The sequence below is a fragment of the Bombyx mori genome, chromosome 6 (genome assembly GCF_030269925.1).
Source record: "Bombyx mori chromosome 6, ASM3026992v2".
NCBI classification, from domain to species: Eukaryota; Metazoa; Arthropoda; class Insecta; order Lepidoptera; family Bombycidae; genus Bombyx; species Bombyx mori.
In genome coordinates, this window is record NC_085112.1 from 8,789,553 (window position 1) to 8,806,906 (window position 17,354).

Consider the following 17,354-nt stretch of genomic DNA (forward strand, 5'->3'; position numbering starts at 1 on the left):
TTCCACGGTGAAGGAATAACATCGTGTAATAAAAGCATTCCCGCAAAATTACAATTTTCGTAATTACTGGTGATAGGATCTCGTGTGAGTCCGCACGGGTAGGTACCACCACCCTGCCTATTTCAGCCGTGAAGAGGTAATGCGTTTCAATTTAAAGGGTGGAGCCGTTGTAGCCGTTGTAACCCATTGTAACTATACTGAGTCCTTATAACTCATATCTCAAGGTAAGGGGCGGCATTTACGTTATAGACGTCTATGGGCTCCGGTAACTACTTAACACCAGGTGGACTGTGAGCTCGTCCACTCATCCGTCCGTTCAAGTATAGCACCTTTTGGGGTCGTGGTCTAAACAAAAAAGACAATAATGTTCGAAACTTTGGGTGGCTTGTCCACCCAGCCCTCAAGACAATACAAGATAAAATATACGTAAAAACAAAATCTATACACTGAGGCCATAAGTTTTAAATAATTGGTGCCAAATTCCAATTCAATCAAGGAATTCAAGTCTAGATAAAGATTCCTTAATGAATAAAAGTACATAATATTTTCTTTACAGATATGGGGTATCGATTTAAACACGGAACGGAACTAAAGGACTACTATGATGACGGAGTAGAACAACACAAATCAGTAAAGGCTCTAAAGCTTTGGCGCAAAGTTCATACAGATTGCAAATTTTATTTTAAAATAAAGCTAACAACATCTATACACGAAATATTTATTTCATACGAATCATAAAAATAAGAACCATGAAAAAACTCCTTATAGAAGTCCTTGGCGTTTTAAATCTTCGAAAGTCTTACGATTTACAACATTGCCTTGAGAATCTTCAAATTCTTCATCATTCTCTGCCACGAAACGTTCAGTTTCTTTCTGTTGTTTAATTTTCTCCCACACTGAAAGTAAGTATGTGTTTTTAAAACAACCTTTAATAATTATTTTTTCATTTGGTATTTACTATAATAATAATATAATGACTATAGGAATAAATTTTAACACTGTTGTTTTTCGGAGGTGCTTAAATGATGAAGTTTATCAAAAGCAAATGCCGAATTGTAGAAATAAGCCTTAGTACAGTTGAGAAGGCAAGAAATACAGCTAAATTTGATGTGTACAAAAAGTTGTGAAACAAATTAAGAACGTTAACTTACAAGCAAGGGCATCTTCAATTTGTGTGACATTGGCAAAATGAGCTGTATTCGGTATTCCAAGACATCGCATTCCGTGAGCGTGTCTCCACTCCGCAAAATGTCTCTGAAACGCTTTCGGTCCCTTGTATGTATAGTTCCCGCAAATTTCGCAATTGTAGCTTATATTGAGACCGTGTAACTTGTATAACCAATATGGAATAGGCTGAAATACCATTCTTACATTTATTATTATGGAATATGTAAAAATTATTTATATCTTGTTTTGGAATCTTTTACAGTATATTCTCACTGATCCGGCACTTCACTAGACTGACATGTCCAATAATCTGGCACTCTCCGTCCACGCCTCCCTCGCCCCTCTACGCTTATGCGTATGTAATGCATCAGAAACAGAAGAAACAGGAGAATGAGATCCTGAAGTGATATTCTATCTATTGCCGATTGATTACAAAATCTATCAGAAAGAGGATTGAAGTTGAGTTGAGTGAAGAAGGGATCGAAGAAACAGAGCAAATTATGACAGATGTAGAAATATGCGAAGTAGTACAAGAAGAAGAAACCTTTAAATACAACTGTAAGAGTTAAACCAGATGAAGCATTTAATTGTTTCAATACCTGCATGACATGGGCAGAAGAAAGCGTCATTTCTGCCAAAGGTATTGTTATAATTCTTCTAAACATGCGAGAAGAGGTTGTTAAGCAAGGCAGTGCGTTTCCAGAGATCTTTTTTGCCACGTACCATCCGGCTATGGAATGAGCTCCCCTCCACGGTGTTTCCCGAGCGCTATGACATGTCCTTCTTCAAACGAGGCTTGTGGAGAGTATTAAGCGGTAGGCAGCAGCTTGGCTCTGCCCCTGGCATTGCTGAAGTCCATGAGCGACGGTAACCACTCACCATCAGGTGGGCCGTATGCTCATCTGCCTACAGGGGCAATAAAAAAAAAAAAAAATGATTTTTTCTCTATAATCCAGATTTAACCGAACATTCCATTAATCCAGCACCCTCTGGTTTTTAACAGTTTTTAACAGTACTGAATTAGTGAAATTATACTGTAATTACATTTGGCCAAAATATTTCAGCATCTACCGTTTATGCGATCTTATTAATGTCTATTTGTATACATACATACCTAGTCAGGTCATAAATTCTGTCACATGTTTAATGTAAAATAATTGAAACAATTTATTCATTATGTAACCATTCATATACCAAAATGAACTTAACAAAACATAGATTCTTATGACACTAAAGTTTATTCAAATTGACCTCCGTGATTTTGAATACAGGCCTTCAATCTGCGCGGCCAGTCGTCTATCGCAGCACGAACGAGGTCCATGTCAATATCGGCGGCTGCCTTAATCAAGGATGTCTTGAGTGACTCCAAATTGGGATGAGGCTTTGAGCACGCCTTTTCCTCCAAGTGTTGCCATATCTTGTAATCTAACGGATTCAAATCTGGACTGGAGGAGGGCCAGTCTTCGTGCCGGATGAAGTCGATTTCACGCGCCGCCAGCCAGTCTTGTGTGCTCTTCGCTCTATGAGCTGGCGCCGAATCTTGTTGGAATACCCAGTGCCTGTTATTGAACATGGTATGAGAAACAGGTTCCACAAGGTTCGTCAGGACTGTATTTTGATACACAACTGCATTCGTTTTTACACTTTTCTCACAAAAATGTACCTCTGTTAAGCCCCAATAAGAAACTCCCAACCATACCATGAGCGAGGATGGAAAATGACCTCGTTGGATACGCGGAATACGGTTGCTCGCTTCTTCACTACTGTGTGCGTACACCTTATCATTTTGTTTGTTGTAGCTCTCTTCTACGGTAAAAATTTTTTCATCCGAAAAAAGAATTTCCCGATATTTTTTTCCTGCGTACCGCTTCAACAAAGCGCGGCATCTCTTCAGTCTCAGGTCCATTAGACGAGCATTCAAACGATGTCCTGTTTTTCTTCGATATGCCCGAAGCCCTTTTTTTTTTTTTTTTTTAACGCTGGGGAATCCATTTACGGATACCCGGTCCGGGGGGGTAACGAACCGGGTTATGTCGGACTCCGGCGCCTCCTGAGAGGAAGAGGGGGACGAGAAGGTCCTCCACCTCCCCGAATTTCTCGCAAGAGACTACGCCTTGAAAAAGGCGCGCGAAGCACTTGCCCCGCAGAACGACTACCGACTAAACCCCATCGAGCTCCACCACACCGGCTACACCAGACATACGGTACCGCAGTGCGCGCCGAAAGTCTGCCTTCGCCGGTATCCGTCCTGATGATAAGACGGGATTTCATATCCGGGAAAATCCCGAAGGACGTCATTTCGGGAGATACACCGTGGGCGGCGCACAGGAGCCACCTTGCACCGCTCCACCACCGGACCGACAGTCGAGTACCGGGCGCCCCCGCACCCGCCACCTGATAGTCCCTACGGGGGCTGAGCGGGAGCTTCACGCCCGCGCCGGCCATCCCGCCTTCTGCGCTGAGGTGCTGAAGAGGGATCCCACTCCCTTTCACGCTCCTCAGCGTCACGGGACGCCATTACCAGGTCACAAAACCTGGCCATGGCCTCCCAATGCCCGAAGCCCTAAGTCTTCATTTAACACCCTTTTCACCGTGGTTCTGCTTAACCCCATCTGAAGGGCCAACAGTTTCTACTTACGTTTGGGATTTCTTTGAATTCGCGCCTTCACAGCTTTTATCACTGCTGGAGTCCTAACAGACCGAGGGCGACCACTTCTTGACCTGTCATCTACACTAGAGTCTTCATTGTATCGTTTGATGGTACGATAAACGAATCTTTTGGTTATATTCAAATTTTTCAGTATGTTAAAAATTTGAATTGGCGCGTAACCGCAACGATGCAACGCAATAACTGCAACACGGTCTTCTTTAAGCGTCCACTCCATATTTAAAAATGAGTAAAATTCTAAAAGTATACATTTTTATTTTCATGAACAAATCGAAATTCGAATTCAATAAACTTTTTTGTGGCCAGCATTCTAAAATAAAAGTTTTTACTGTGTGACAATACTTATGACCTGACTAGGTATTTATAAAATTTCGCCTGCATATTTACTTTCTAATTCTGTTGCAGAATTATGCAGTTAATAATTATGAGGTTTCAAAGAAGTTCATGCATATGTATTCAATGCATATTTATTTATAAAACATGAAACAAATCAGAACATTTGAACCTCAACCCCAGTCATAGTTGCATAATTTGATATGAATAGACGCGATGTCTTGCCCCATCAGCCTGTTATTTACTAATACATGAGTAATGTTTACATTCGAACTGTTTTTCACAACTTTAGCAAATAATAATCTAAAACTCACCTTTCCATCCCATCCCAGTGGCAAATTCTTAGGATTATATGGCACTTCATCATCATCTGAATCAAGGTCTGGTGCTGCAGAAGCATCACTTTCGTCACCGCTTTCGTCGCGACGTTCACCAGCAGCTCTTGCAGCACGACGCGTTACATTTTCAATAGTTGATGCTCGTGTACTACTTATTATAGTCGCGAACCTATGGAATTCAATCAAAATAACACCTTCTTATGTTAGTTTCTTTTTAGGGCAAAGAAAGCCTACACTTAATGTATTATCCTGTCTTGTATACACATTAAGCTTTTCCTCATGGCTAACCAAATCAATATCAATTGCATTTGTATCCTACTCTACTATTAGTCCTAGTATCCTATTTACATGCCTAGAGTTAGAGATAAACCTTCTAGTACTGTTCTGGTACAACTTTTCATTATATTAGCTCTACCGTTGCTCCACTCCAGCCTCGCTTGCACAAAGAAGTTGCTTTCTAAATCTATCAGTTTTCACTCTGCAGTCTAAAAACTATATTCCTTGCATGTTGCTTAGATGTTTTAGTTAGTAAATTATAAAATTAGTAACCAACACTATTTTGAATATTGATTTGGATATTGATTCTTTATTGTTTGGTAATTGAATAATATATTCTACAATAATCTACTTACCTATAAACCTGTGCTTCAATTGCAGCAATGTCTTTTTGTCTTTGTTGTGTGGTAGCCTTTGCCTTATTTCCCTTTTTCGCAACAAGAGACTTGTCAAGGGCTGTTTGACCTTTAGTGCTAAACAACCTAGAATAAAAAAAATATTAAATGTTTTTTTATAGTATTGATAAGAGGACGAGCTCAAAGCCGACCTGCTGTGAAGTAGTTACCGGAGCCCATAGACATCTATAACGTAAATACGGCCACCCACCTTGAGATATGAGTTTTAAGGTCTCAGTATAGTTACAATGTTGTAAACTTACGAAAAAAAAGCTAATATAATACTCACCTCTGTGCTCTTTCTTCCAAAGTTCCACCACATTTTAAGCCGAGAGCCATAAGAGCTGATTTTAATCTGTCCAGGCCAAGAGACGCCAACTCTTCCCATGATGAAAAAGCCGACAGATCTAAATGCGCCCCCACATTTGTTAAAGCTCCACCAGTTTCTTTCTACAAGAATTTAAATGTCAATGTTACCAGTACTAATCATTTTCTAAATTTATTTTCAAAATTTAATTTCAATTCAATATATAATAATACTAAACAAAATTATTTTCATAAAATGAAGTACACAATTATATTTTTATAATTTCATACTTACAGGCCATCCTGGAAATGTACCAGACTCCCATTGTTTTAAAAACTCCTGATGCCCTAGAGCCATTTCTTGAGCCTGATCCAAAAGAGGTTTAACTCTGGACACAAAATCTTTCATATAAGTGAGCAATGCACGAATGTAATTCCTGTATTCACTATTCTTCCTTTCACGAGGTATGTCAAAGAGATGATCAAATATGCTCAAGTATGTAATATAATCTACTTTCTGTAACAAAAATACTAGTCTTTTTGGTTTGGTCTTAAAATCCTACAATCAACATGCTGGCTTTTAAATGACTATATATGACTATATATAAATATGTTCCAAATAAACTATATGAACATTCACATTGTACTGTATAATTTATATAACTTTTATTATATAAAACAATGAAATACTTGCCTCAATACCTTTCAAGTTAATGTACTTTTCATAACACGAATGTAGGTCCAAATACTTTCCATAGCCTTCTTCATCAGTGAACTCGACAGGAACTGAAAATTTATAATTATTTTTTTCTAATACAATTAATAATAAAATAACATAACTTCTGTTGAAAACAACAATGATGACAATATGTACAAAAAATATTTAATATTTCCAACAAATACCTGTGTAATCCTCAGCAGGATTTTCCCTTTGATTTGCCAACTCTTCAAATTCTACAGACATGGGTACAGATATCTACAACAGAATACATCATGCATATGAAATAAATTTTAAATATATTGGGTACTGATGAAGGTGTTTATGAAAAATGTTAGGGTGCTAATCTGACCCATAAAATTTAAATAGATCCTTAACCTGTCTTACTCATCGCTTTTACATTCATGTATTTATTTTCTGGATCCCAATCAAGTGTCACTCCTCGAGACAGCTAGCAAAATTAAACAACTGGCTGCATTCTGGCAAGGGAGTCAGGATGCTTGTATCCCACACATCCCACATAAACATGAATTAAATCAAAATATAAAAAAATGGTTTATTAATCAAATTATTATGCAAAATTTATACAAGTAATAACTTTTCAGGTGTAAAAATTTCTACATCTACATAATAGATGCACTAAATCACAAGTATTTTCTATTATAATTATTGTAACTCACTTCATTTGGATGTTTTCTATGAAACTCTTTAATTTGCTTAAGTCTCGAATAGAACTCCTGGAACTCATGTGGACCTGACAATGCTGATATTTCTTCTTTTCGTAATCCATCTTTATCTTCATACAATTCTTTAAGTCTTATAGAGGCTTCAATATATCTCTAGAAACAATTAATATATGCTAAAAGACTAGTGGTTACACAAACTGTAAATTTAATTGTATATACATACATCATGTAAATTCTTCAAACGATGATCAGCATTTATAGTCTCCCGATGCTGAAGAAACATAACCATTATAATATATTTCAGCATAGTATGTAGTATATGCAAAAAAAAATTCAAATTCTATAACATACAGTGTACAATTATAAAACAACAAGTATTAATTAGGTTTACATCAAAAATAAATATATTCCATAGCAAATACTTTCATCATGAAGCAATTCTGATTTCCTATACATTAGAGAAAAAAATTACATTTCCTCAAGTCTAACATTAATTCCTACGATCATGAGCTCTGTTAGATATATAATATTTATTTTTGGCTTAGAGAAATAATGCATAATTATTAATTATGCATAATCAGTTACAAGTACCTAAGGAGAAAAAACGAAAAAAAGAGATGACGAAATAAAAGAGCGCTGGAAGATATATTTTGAAAAATTAATGAATGAGGAGAACGACTGGAATAGAGTGATTAATAGGAAGCCAGAGAACGTCGGATTTGTGAATGAGATTAGTATGTATGAAGTTAGAGAAGCAGTGAGAAGTATGAAAAGCGGAAAATCGGAAGGACCAGACGGTATACCAGTGGAAGTATGGAAGATACTGGGAGAAGACGGATATAAGTGGCTGACTTTATTCTTCAATAAGCTGCTGCAAGAAGAAGTGATCCCTACGGAATGGAGCATCAGTACGCTGGTGCCCATATACAAAAATAAAGGGGATGTGCAAGACTGTGGCAGCTATCGGGGAATAAAGCTTATGTCTCATAGTATGAAAGTTTGGGAGAAAGTGATAGAAAAGCGATTGCGAGATGAAAGTGAGATCACCCAAAACCAGTTCGGGTTCATGCCTGGTCGCGGGACAACGGACGCCATATTTGCACTACGCCAAGTGTGCGAAAAACATCGCGACGTGCACAGGAATCTGCATATGGTGTTCGTTGATCTAGAAAAAGCGTACGACCGAGTACCTAGAGTAGTTTTGTGGTGGGCATTGAATGAGAAAGGTATACCTGGTAAGTATGTGAGGTTAATCTGTGCCATGTACAGTCGAGCCAGGACGTATGTACGAACCGCCGCGGGGAATTCCGACGAGTTCAATGTGGCAGTGGGCTTACACCAAGGGTCTGCACTAAGTCCCTATCTCTTCCTGCTTGTGATGGATGCCTTGACATCGGAGATACAGGAAGAGCCCCCTTGGTGTATGCTGTTTGTCGATGACATAGTACTCGTCGGAGAAAACGGGCTCGAGGTCCAAAACATACTGGAGAAATGGCGATGCAAGTTGGAGAGTGTTGGCCTAAAAATCAGCAGATCGAAAACCGAACATCTGTTCTGTGATTTTGGCGGTCTCTCCAATTTTACACCCATTTCCCTCGACGGAACACCTTTGCCAGTATGTCAAGACTTCCGATACCTAGGGTCTGTTATCCAAAGCGACGGTGAACTGGATCGTACTGTGAGGCACAGAATTGACGCAGGATGGATGAAATGGCGGCAGGTCACGGGCACCATATGTGACTCGCACATCCCTCTTCCCCTAAAAGGGAAGATATATAAGACCTTAATAAGGCCTGCCGTCTTGTATGGATCAGCTTGTTGGACAACGAAAGTGGCGGATGAAAGGCGATTGCATGCAGCAGAGATGCGAATGTTGCGATGGATGTGTGGAGTAACGAGAATGGATAGAATACGGAATGAATATGTTAGAGGAAGTCTGAAAGTGGCACCTGTGACAGAGAAGCTGAGGAGTGCACGTTTGGGATGGTATGGACATGTGATGAGACGGAATGAAAATGAGGTTGTTAAGAGAGTGTTAACTATGAATGTGGAAGGATTTAGAGGAAGAGGTAGACCTAAGAAGAAATGGATGGATTGTGTGAAAGACGATATGGGTAGGAGGGGAGTGAGCGAAGAAATGGTATATGATAGAAGAGTATGGAAGGAGAAAACATGTTGCGCCGACCCCAGGTGACTGGGAGAAGGGCAGGATAATGATGATATGTAATTACATAATAATGCAATTTGTTGATTTAGAAAAAGCGTATGATAGGGTTCCCCGTGAGGTTTTGTGGTGGAGCATGAAAGTGAAAGGAGTGCCAGGGAAATACCAACGGCTTGTTCGAGCTATGTACGGTAGAGCTAGTACGTACGTACGCTCCGCAGCTGGCAATAGCGACGAGTTCAGTGTGGCGGTAGGCTTACACCAGGGATCAGCTTTAAGCCCTTACCTGTTCATCCTAATAATGGATGCCCTAACATCGGACATACAGGAAGAGGCGCCTTGGTGTATGCTGTTCGCCGACGACATTGTTCTCGTTGGAGAGGAAGGGCCTGAGATACAGAGGAGATTGGCAAAATGGAAAGAAAGGTTGGAAAACGTGGGTTTGAAGATCTGTCGAACAAAAACCAAGCACATGTTTTGTGATTTTGGTGGTTCTTCAGACTTCACGCCAATCGACTTCAAGTACCTCGGCTCTATACTCCAGAACGACGGCAACATAGACCGGGACGTCGCAAATCGAATAAACGCTGGTTGGATGAAATGGCGACAGGTCTCTGCAACAGCATGCGATCGTAGAATGCCCCTTCAGCTCAAGGGCAAAATTTACAAAACGATCATTAGACCTGTCGTGCTGTATGGATCTGAGTGTTGGGCGACGAAAGTTAAGCAAAGCATGAAAGAGGAGTGCATGCGGCAGAGATGCGAATGTTGAGATGGATGTGTGGAGTGACAAGAATGGATAAGATAAAGAATGAGTATATCAGAGGAAGTGTGAAAGTGGCCCCGGTAAACAACAAATTAAGGAGCGGACGGTTAGCGTGGTATGGACATGTGATGCGTAGAGAGAAGATGCATGTGACTAGGAGATGTATGGAAATGGTAGTGCAAGGTAGAGGGGGAAGAGGTCGACCAAAGAAGACATGGATGGAGTGTGTGAATGACGATATGAGAGAGAGAGGAGTGAGTGTTGAGATGACGGCTGATAGAAGAGAATGGAAGAGAAAAATTAGCTGTGCCGACCCCACATAGTGGGATAAGGTGGAGAAAAAGAAGAAGAAATAATGCATAAGCCCACAGCCTAAATAGTATTAAATGGTTACTTGTACATTAAGACATTAATGCCACAAAATAAGAGTCTACTAGAGGCTTCAGTTCTGACTGGTGTGTAGAATAGCTTCAAGACAGAAACTAACAAAGTTGTAGTGCCTAATAGTACCATACAAGGTGTCCCTAATGGGACAAACCAAATCAACAATAAATCAAGCTGAAACATTGTTATAGATGGAACAATGCAGATCACATTAAAAATGTAAAAAATCTAAGTTGTAATTAGTAGTTTCATAACAAAACTAACTTATTAATTGTTTCATCTGTTCGATAACAGCCCTGAATTTATACAACAAAGGTACCATTCATTCAGCAGTTCATTCAAATGTTAAATGCATCAGAATTAGACATTTAATTTTAAACAAATACATTTAGTTCATTTCTAAAAAATAAATACAACAAAAAATGTAACCATATTACTATGTGCAATAGGTGTACTAGGTGATTGTTACTAAGTTTCACCTTAATGTACAAACAAAAAAATCTTTGAAGGGGTATTCATGTGTGTATGTATTTCAATAAGCTAACATCAAGCAACTGTTTTTAATTTATTAACCTCAATAAGGCACCCGCACCCCTTAGGTAAATCCAATCTACAGTGATCATGTAACATGGCTTACCCCAGTTTTTTTGTGAAGAATTTCTTTGACCATTGCGTCCATGGTTCTTTCCCTTTCCTCATGGTAGCTTCGTTGTTGCTCTAAAATTGTTTCCATTTTTAAAGGTTATAGAAATTGTTTTATGTCAATCACCTTGTAAAATACAATAATATTAAAATAATGATTAATGATTTTGAAGTTTAAATTATGTGAGAAAATATATGGTAGCATACAAAATATGCTTCAACTCAGTTGAATCAACTGTACTAAATTTACGTTACTGAGTATTGAAATCAATATTTTAGATAATAACAATAATGAAGAATCAAATCATCAACGTTTTTTAGATATATTTTATTCATTGAAGTAGTATGTATGAAATGTATACGTAAACCATAGATACAGTGTGACCATCTCTTAACTATAGATCCTGCCTTATGCCGGCCACTGACATGCGCGCAAATATTCGTACATTGTACGAATGTTTGCGCGCATGTGAAAGGCCGTCAAACATTCATTCGCAAACCTAGCGGCCGTGCAAATGGGTTCGCATACTCAATTTGCGAACCCGTTTGCGCTTCCTCCTACACTTGTTTACGAATGTCTCACGAATTTCTCCTCCTTTTTAATTCGTCAATAGAACATTGAAGAGAAAAAGAGTTTTGAATTCTTTCCCAGACATCATTAACAGCCATGCGGTTTTTATGGGATTTCTTTTGATGAAGATACGCTACACAGTAGACGTGAAAAACTATGAAAATGGCGATTCGTCCGTTACATTCGCAATCGTCGGCGCAACTGGGCAAACGAATGTGTGAGAGACTACGCGAAGGTTCGCGGTTCGCGCGCTTTGATGTCTGTTAAAAACCGACACAGCTTGGAAAACCACGAATGTGGCGAAAACTTTGCATAATCATTTGCAAATGTCGTCCTACACTTGCGGGTTTGCGTATTCGTGCGCATGTGAGTGACCGGTGTAAGAGTCCAATCCTGCCAAAATGGCAAGATCCTGCCACATATGGTCACACTGCATAGATATTTTTTGGTACAATTTTTCCTTACTAGGAAAAGCAAAGAGATCTAAACCCATACAATCTTGTCTGTTCTAAAAATCATAGATATTAATAGAGATACAACTAGGATTTTTTTAAGGGCCTGGATTTAAGTCTTTTAAACCAGATAGCTGTTTGAATTAATAGTAACAAAGATAATTTATCTTAATTATATAACTTAGTTTTTATTTATTGTTTTACTGAACCATAAGATTACTGCGACAAGTCTCGAGATCTTTGATAAAACTCGGTAGGCATCGGCTTTTTTTTCGAAGTCCCTGCATTTCCGAAGTCCATGAGCAACTACAGCCACTCAACACCAGGTGGGTTGTTTGATGAGCTGCCTACAACAGCAAATGGAAGAATATTACAACGTATAATTTGATAAAAAATACCTTTTATCGCAATGCAATATCTAAATCATCATGCCATGGCGAAGCTATCATTCATAAAATACAATGAAAACATTTATGTAGTGCTAGAGATATAATCATTATTATATTTTTTTTAATTTCCGAATGGAAATATGAACAACATTAAAGACATGCATATTGGTTCTAGAAGGAAGAGGTAAGGAGAATCATCTCATAAGGGAGAAAAAATTAAAGTGTCCAGCTGTATGCTATAAATCAGTTCAAAAACCTCTCACAATCGCGCTGGTGTAGACAACGGATATGGTATAAATGTAGCAATCATTGAACTGAAGTATGCGGAGTTAAAAAAATAATATAATTTCGACGAAATTTCGTTTATTATTGATAATTTCAACAACTTACGGTGTACAAAATACTACAGTAAATATAACCATAAAAAATTAAGTATTACAAGAAAACGTGTACCTTACCTTTTGTGATTTTATTTCGTAATCTGTGAATGGTATAATTATTGATTTAGAAAAAGTATCTGTCAAACCTACTCTCTAATAATATTTGGCGGTTCCTTGAAATTATACCTTGATGCTAATGTAGCGTTACCCTAATTTAATACATTTCGACGGACAGTTTTCATATAGATACCTACACAGTTCTACTCTACCCTCCATTGGTATTATTTGTTAGTGATGTGCAGAGTTCGCCTTTTTTTGCATTAGAATTTCGAATCATTGATTCGAGATTAATGATCCAGAAATTCGGTACACTGCAACGCGCTTATGAAAATTACCGCGTACGTTTTCAAAAGAGTAAATCCTTTTAAAAAAATTATGGTTTCAATGAATTCAAATAAATCATCAGAATTTCAAGCTTGGTTATATTATAAAATTCTTTTGATATTATAAAGTTATGACACTTAAATTTCTTTCATTTTACAGTGAATAAGTAGGTAATTACTTAGTACAGTACAACAGTGGTAGCTATAAGTCACTAGATAGTAAAGATGGGTTAATACCGATATTTGTCAATATTAGCTAATACGAATATATTCATGATGTAATATTATAATACCTTAACTAATACGTAAATATATCCTGATATCTTAATAAACTTCGATAAAACGGGTAAACGAGTTAAACCTAGTACGGTATTCATGAAATACGTTAATAATCATAGTTATTACACATAAATTAGTTATTAAATGATTATAAATAGTATATTGTATCTAGGAATTTGACTTCATACTAAATATTTTACAAGTACTACTGGTGGTAGGACCTATTGTGAGTCCGCGCGGGTAGGCATCGGCCTGCCTATTTCTGCCGTGAAGCAGTAATGCGTTTCGGTTTGAAGGGTGGGGCAGCCGTTGTAACTATACTTGAGACCTTAGAACTTATATCTCAAAGTGGGTGGCGCATTTACGTCGTAGATGTCTAGGGGCTCCAGTTACCACTTAACACCAGGTGGGCTGTGAGCTCATCCACCCTTCTAGCAATAAAAAAAAAAAGGAATATTATGTACATTAAAATGAACATTATTATTAAATCAGAATTTGGTCAACATTGTTCATAAATATAAACAACAAGTTAGTAATATTATTTATTTCTTATTGGTGCATAAAAACATCAGCTTTTTTATTTTTTCTACCGAAAGACTGGTACGTCGCTCAGAGTGAGTATTCCAGATTCCGAAAAAAACCTCTGACACGGTACTGAGGTGGATAGTAGGTACACAACAGTTATAATATTATAATCCACGAACCGTTTGTTTCGAAAGTCATTTCGATTCAAAAATCAAACTTTTATTTATATTTCGAGAAGTTCTTAGAAGATAATTAAATACCACCGCAAAAATATATTGCCATCATAATTTATTACGTAAAAACACTTAATTTAGTTCTGGCCCTATTACGTTTTGTGTAAAAATATTTTAATTTATGAAATTGGTAAATAATGTCAACTACCTACTTTCGTTTTTCAAATCATCGTTTTAAAACCAACTAATTCGAAGGAAACAGAAAATAAAATTAAAATAATGAAAATAAAGCTCACCGATTTTATTCCAATAAATGTGAAAATGTACTATTTTGTCTTGAGTAGAATCTTTAGTAGAATCAAGAAATGAAGGTTCAAACATAAAAAAGTAATGCGTTTGAAAATTCCCACGAGCATCTTTGACATGTAAAAAGTGCAATACAAAATAGTCCTTAAAATCATACCGAAATGTACTTATTTTCATTGCTCAGTATATAAACATGTAGATTATCTCACTTAATCTTAGCGCATGCAGTATGAATGTGATAAACAGATATCCGCGGGACATGTACGGCGTATGCCAGTATATTTTCGTGTGATAGATACTTCGCTAGAAGTAGCAGTGTTCTGTGGTAGATACAACCCGACCGATGTGGTTGGCTATTATTATGAATAAGTGAATACGGAATATTAGCATATCAGAATTCGACGGATTACCGATACACGAATACAACCTGTATTACGAATATCTTAGTGAATTCTTATATATCGGTACCACCCTTACTAGATAGCATTTTTAATGTTGTAGACAGGTTTACGTAACTGTGATACTTACCAATATTCAACTTATATGATTTAACCACATGAAACTAACAAAATATAATTGATGTGACATGTCCTGTATTAAAGTTAATTTACTTTCCAGGTGAATTAAAGTTGAAACTTATACTCTTATCGCAAACCCAAACAAATAATTGAGGGGTAATTTTCAGACACTGTTAGGTTTATAATGAAAGAACAAATTGCCTTCTCATCAACTACCTACTATGTAAAAGCAATATCTTTAACTCTAATTACATATACTTATGTACATTAGTACATACAGCGTATTCGAGTCGGCATTCAAGCCTTATCGAGTAACTTGGCTCTGCACAACACTGCTTCACGTCAGCGCTGTCATTTTTCGAAATATCTACACGTTTGATAATTCTAAAAGTCGCGAATTTCTAAGTGACCGGTATTTCGTTTATGGTTAATTAAACTATAACCATGGTCTGTAAAACATGGATCGACCGATTTTCCTCCTATTTCGTAATATTTTGTTCCGTCATCATATTTGCCCAGTCCGATGTGCCTAGACCCCGCGGTGTATCTTTGTCTAAAGCATCTCTCTATTTACCGACAAAAGATTTTACTTGTTTTGATGGAACTGCTACAATACCTTTCAGCTACGTTAATGACGACTACTGTGATTGTTTCGACGGTAGCGATGAACCCGGTACATCGGCTTGTATAAACGGTGTTTTCCATTGTACAAATGCCGGACACCGGCCTCAGAATTTGCCGAGTTCCAGGGTTAATGACGGAGTCTGTGATTGCTGTGATGGAACAGATGAATACGCTAATCCTACGGCCTGTACTAACATTTGTGAAGAGCTCGGAAAAGAAGCCCGAGCAGAAGCTCAAAGAGTAGCAGAGTTGCATAAAGCAGGCAGCCAATTGAGAATAGACCTCATAGAAAAAGGAAATAAGAAGCGAAATGAAATGGCAGAACAACTAACACAACTTGAAAAAGACAAATCTGAAGCAGAAAAAATAAAGGCTGAAAAAGAGCTTCTAAAGAATGATCTAGAAATGAAAGAAAATGAGGTTTTGAAAGTATATAGAGAAGCAGAAGAATTGGAAAAACAAAAGAAATTAGACCAAGAGAAAGAAACTAATTTAAAAGAATCAACGGAACACTTTAATAGATTTGATTCAAATAATGATGGAGAGTTAAGTATAGATGAAATCAAAGTTGTTAATGTATTTGATAGGAACAAGGATGGCCAAGTTGATGATGATGAAGTAAAGATGTTCTTGGGTGGTGATGAAAAAGTAGATAAAGATGCATTCTTGTCCACAACTTGGCCTATCTTAAAACCACTTTTGATGATGGAGCAAGGTATGTTTAAACCAGAGGATGCTAAAACAGATACCACGGAGACAGAAGCTGAAGAAAACCATGAAGAATTGGATGCTGATTTTGAAGGAAATGAAGAAGATAATAGCGATTTAGATTTACAAGAAGAACATGAAGAAGATGAGACTGTGTCAGAGCAGTCAAAATCATATAATGATGAGACTCAAAAAATTGTTGATCAGGCTTCAGAAGCTCGCAGGCAATACACAGATGCTGAGCGAACTGTTAGAGAAATAGAGTCTAACATTAGAAACATAAAACAGAACTTAGAAAAGGATTATGGTCTAGAACAGGAATTTGCTTCCTTGGATGGTGATTGCTTTGAATATGAAGACAAAGAATATGTATACAAACTGTGTATGTTCCAGAAGGTAACACAAAAATCCAAGAATGGTGGTATGGAGGTAGGTCTTGGTAATTGGGGAGAATGGGCAGGTCCTGAAAACAATAAATACTCTGTGATGAAATACACAAATGGAATTGCTTGCTGGAATGGTCCAAGTCGAACAACAACTGTTAATGTCAACTGTGACTTGGAAACAAAGATCACATCAGTAACTGAACCTTTCCGTTGTGAATACAAAATGGAATTAAGCACTCCTGCTGCATGTGATGATTCTAGCACATCACAAGAGCATACATCACATGATGAACTTTAATTTATTATTAAATAGTTTATATGTTTTCAGTGCATTTCTCACTTTTTTTTGTGTTTAACACGGAATATTTGTGAAAAGTTGTAATTTTCATTAGGTGAAATGTTAACTGGCATTACAATTAATTATGAATGTTTTCTTTTCATTTTGATCAAAAGAAACTAGAGTAACTCAAGTAGTTTAAGTAGAAAAAAATTATTAAAAAGAAAATCATATTTTAATGTTCTAAATGTTGTAATCATTTTCACAATCTACATAGTTATACCTAAGTTAAAGATTTTGGGAGTCAAGACTCCGGTGTATAAATCATTATTTTTACATTCCTCAAATGCAAGGCTGTTTTAGTTTCAAATAATATAATGGCATAATGAACATAATGTGATCACTATTTCAATAAATTTATTGTTTTGGTGTGTTTATATATTGTTTTTAAATTAATGGCAGGCTACTATTCAAAAGATAAAAGTATAACATTTTGCTTTACTCTCAATTAAGGCCGATAAAAATAGATAACACCACAGT

General features: G+C 37.1%; 2 protein-coding genes across 2 annotated transcripts; one reads left to right on the forward strand and one right to left on the reverse strand.

Moving 5' to 3' along the window:
• Positions 1-704: 704 nt before the first annotated feature.
• LOC101735663 (splicing factor 3A subunit 3) lies at positions 705-11,276 on the reverse strand. The gene is made up of 11 exons (XM_004930562.5): positions 10,839-11,276; positions 7,111-7,158; positions 6,882-7,040; positions 6,387-6,459; positions 6,178-6,269; positions 5,779-6,000; positions 5,467-5,627; positions 5,139-5,264; positions 4,483-4,675; positions 1,152-1,353; positions 705-896 (listed from the first exon to the last, which is right to left on the reverse strand). Exons 1-11 carry the CDS (start codon positions 10,932-10,934, stop codon positions 763-765), a joined length of 1,506 nt encoding a protein of 501 aa, XP_004930619.1. The 5' UTR covers positions 10,935-11,276; the 3' UTR covers positions 705-762.
• A 3,864-nt stretch (positions 11,277-15,140) lies between these two features.
• Positions 15,141-17,251, forward strand: LOC101746261 (glucosidase 2 subunit beta-like). The gene has a single exon (NM_001309568.1). The coding sequence runs from the start codon at positions 15,264-15,266 to the stop codon at positions 16,833-16,835; it is 1,572 nt and encodes a 523-aa protein (NP_001296497.1). The 5' UTR covers positions 15,141-15,263; the 3' UTR covers positions 16,836-17,251.
• Positions 17,252-17,354: the final 103 nt, after the last annotated feature.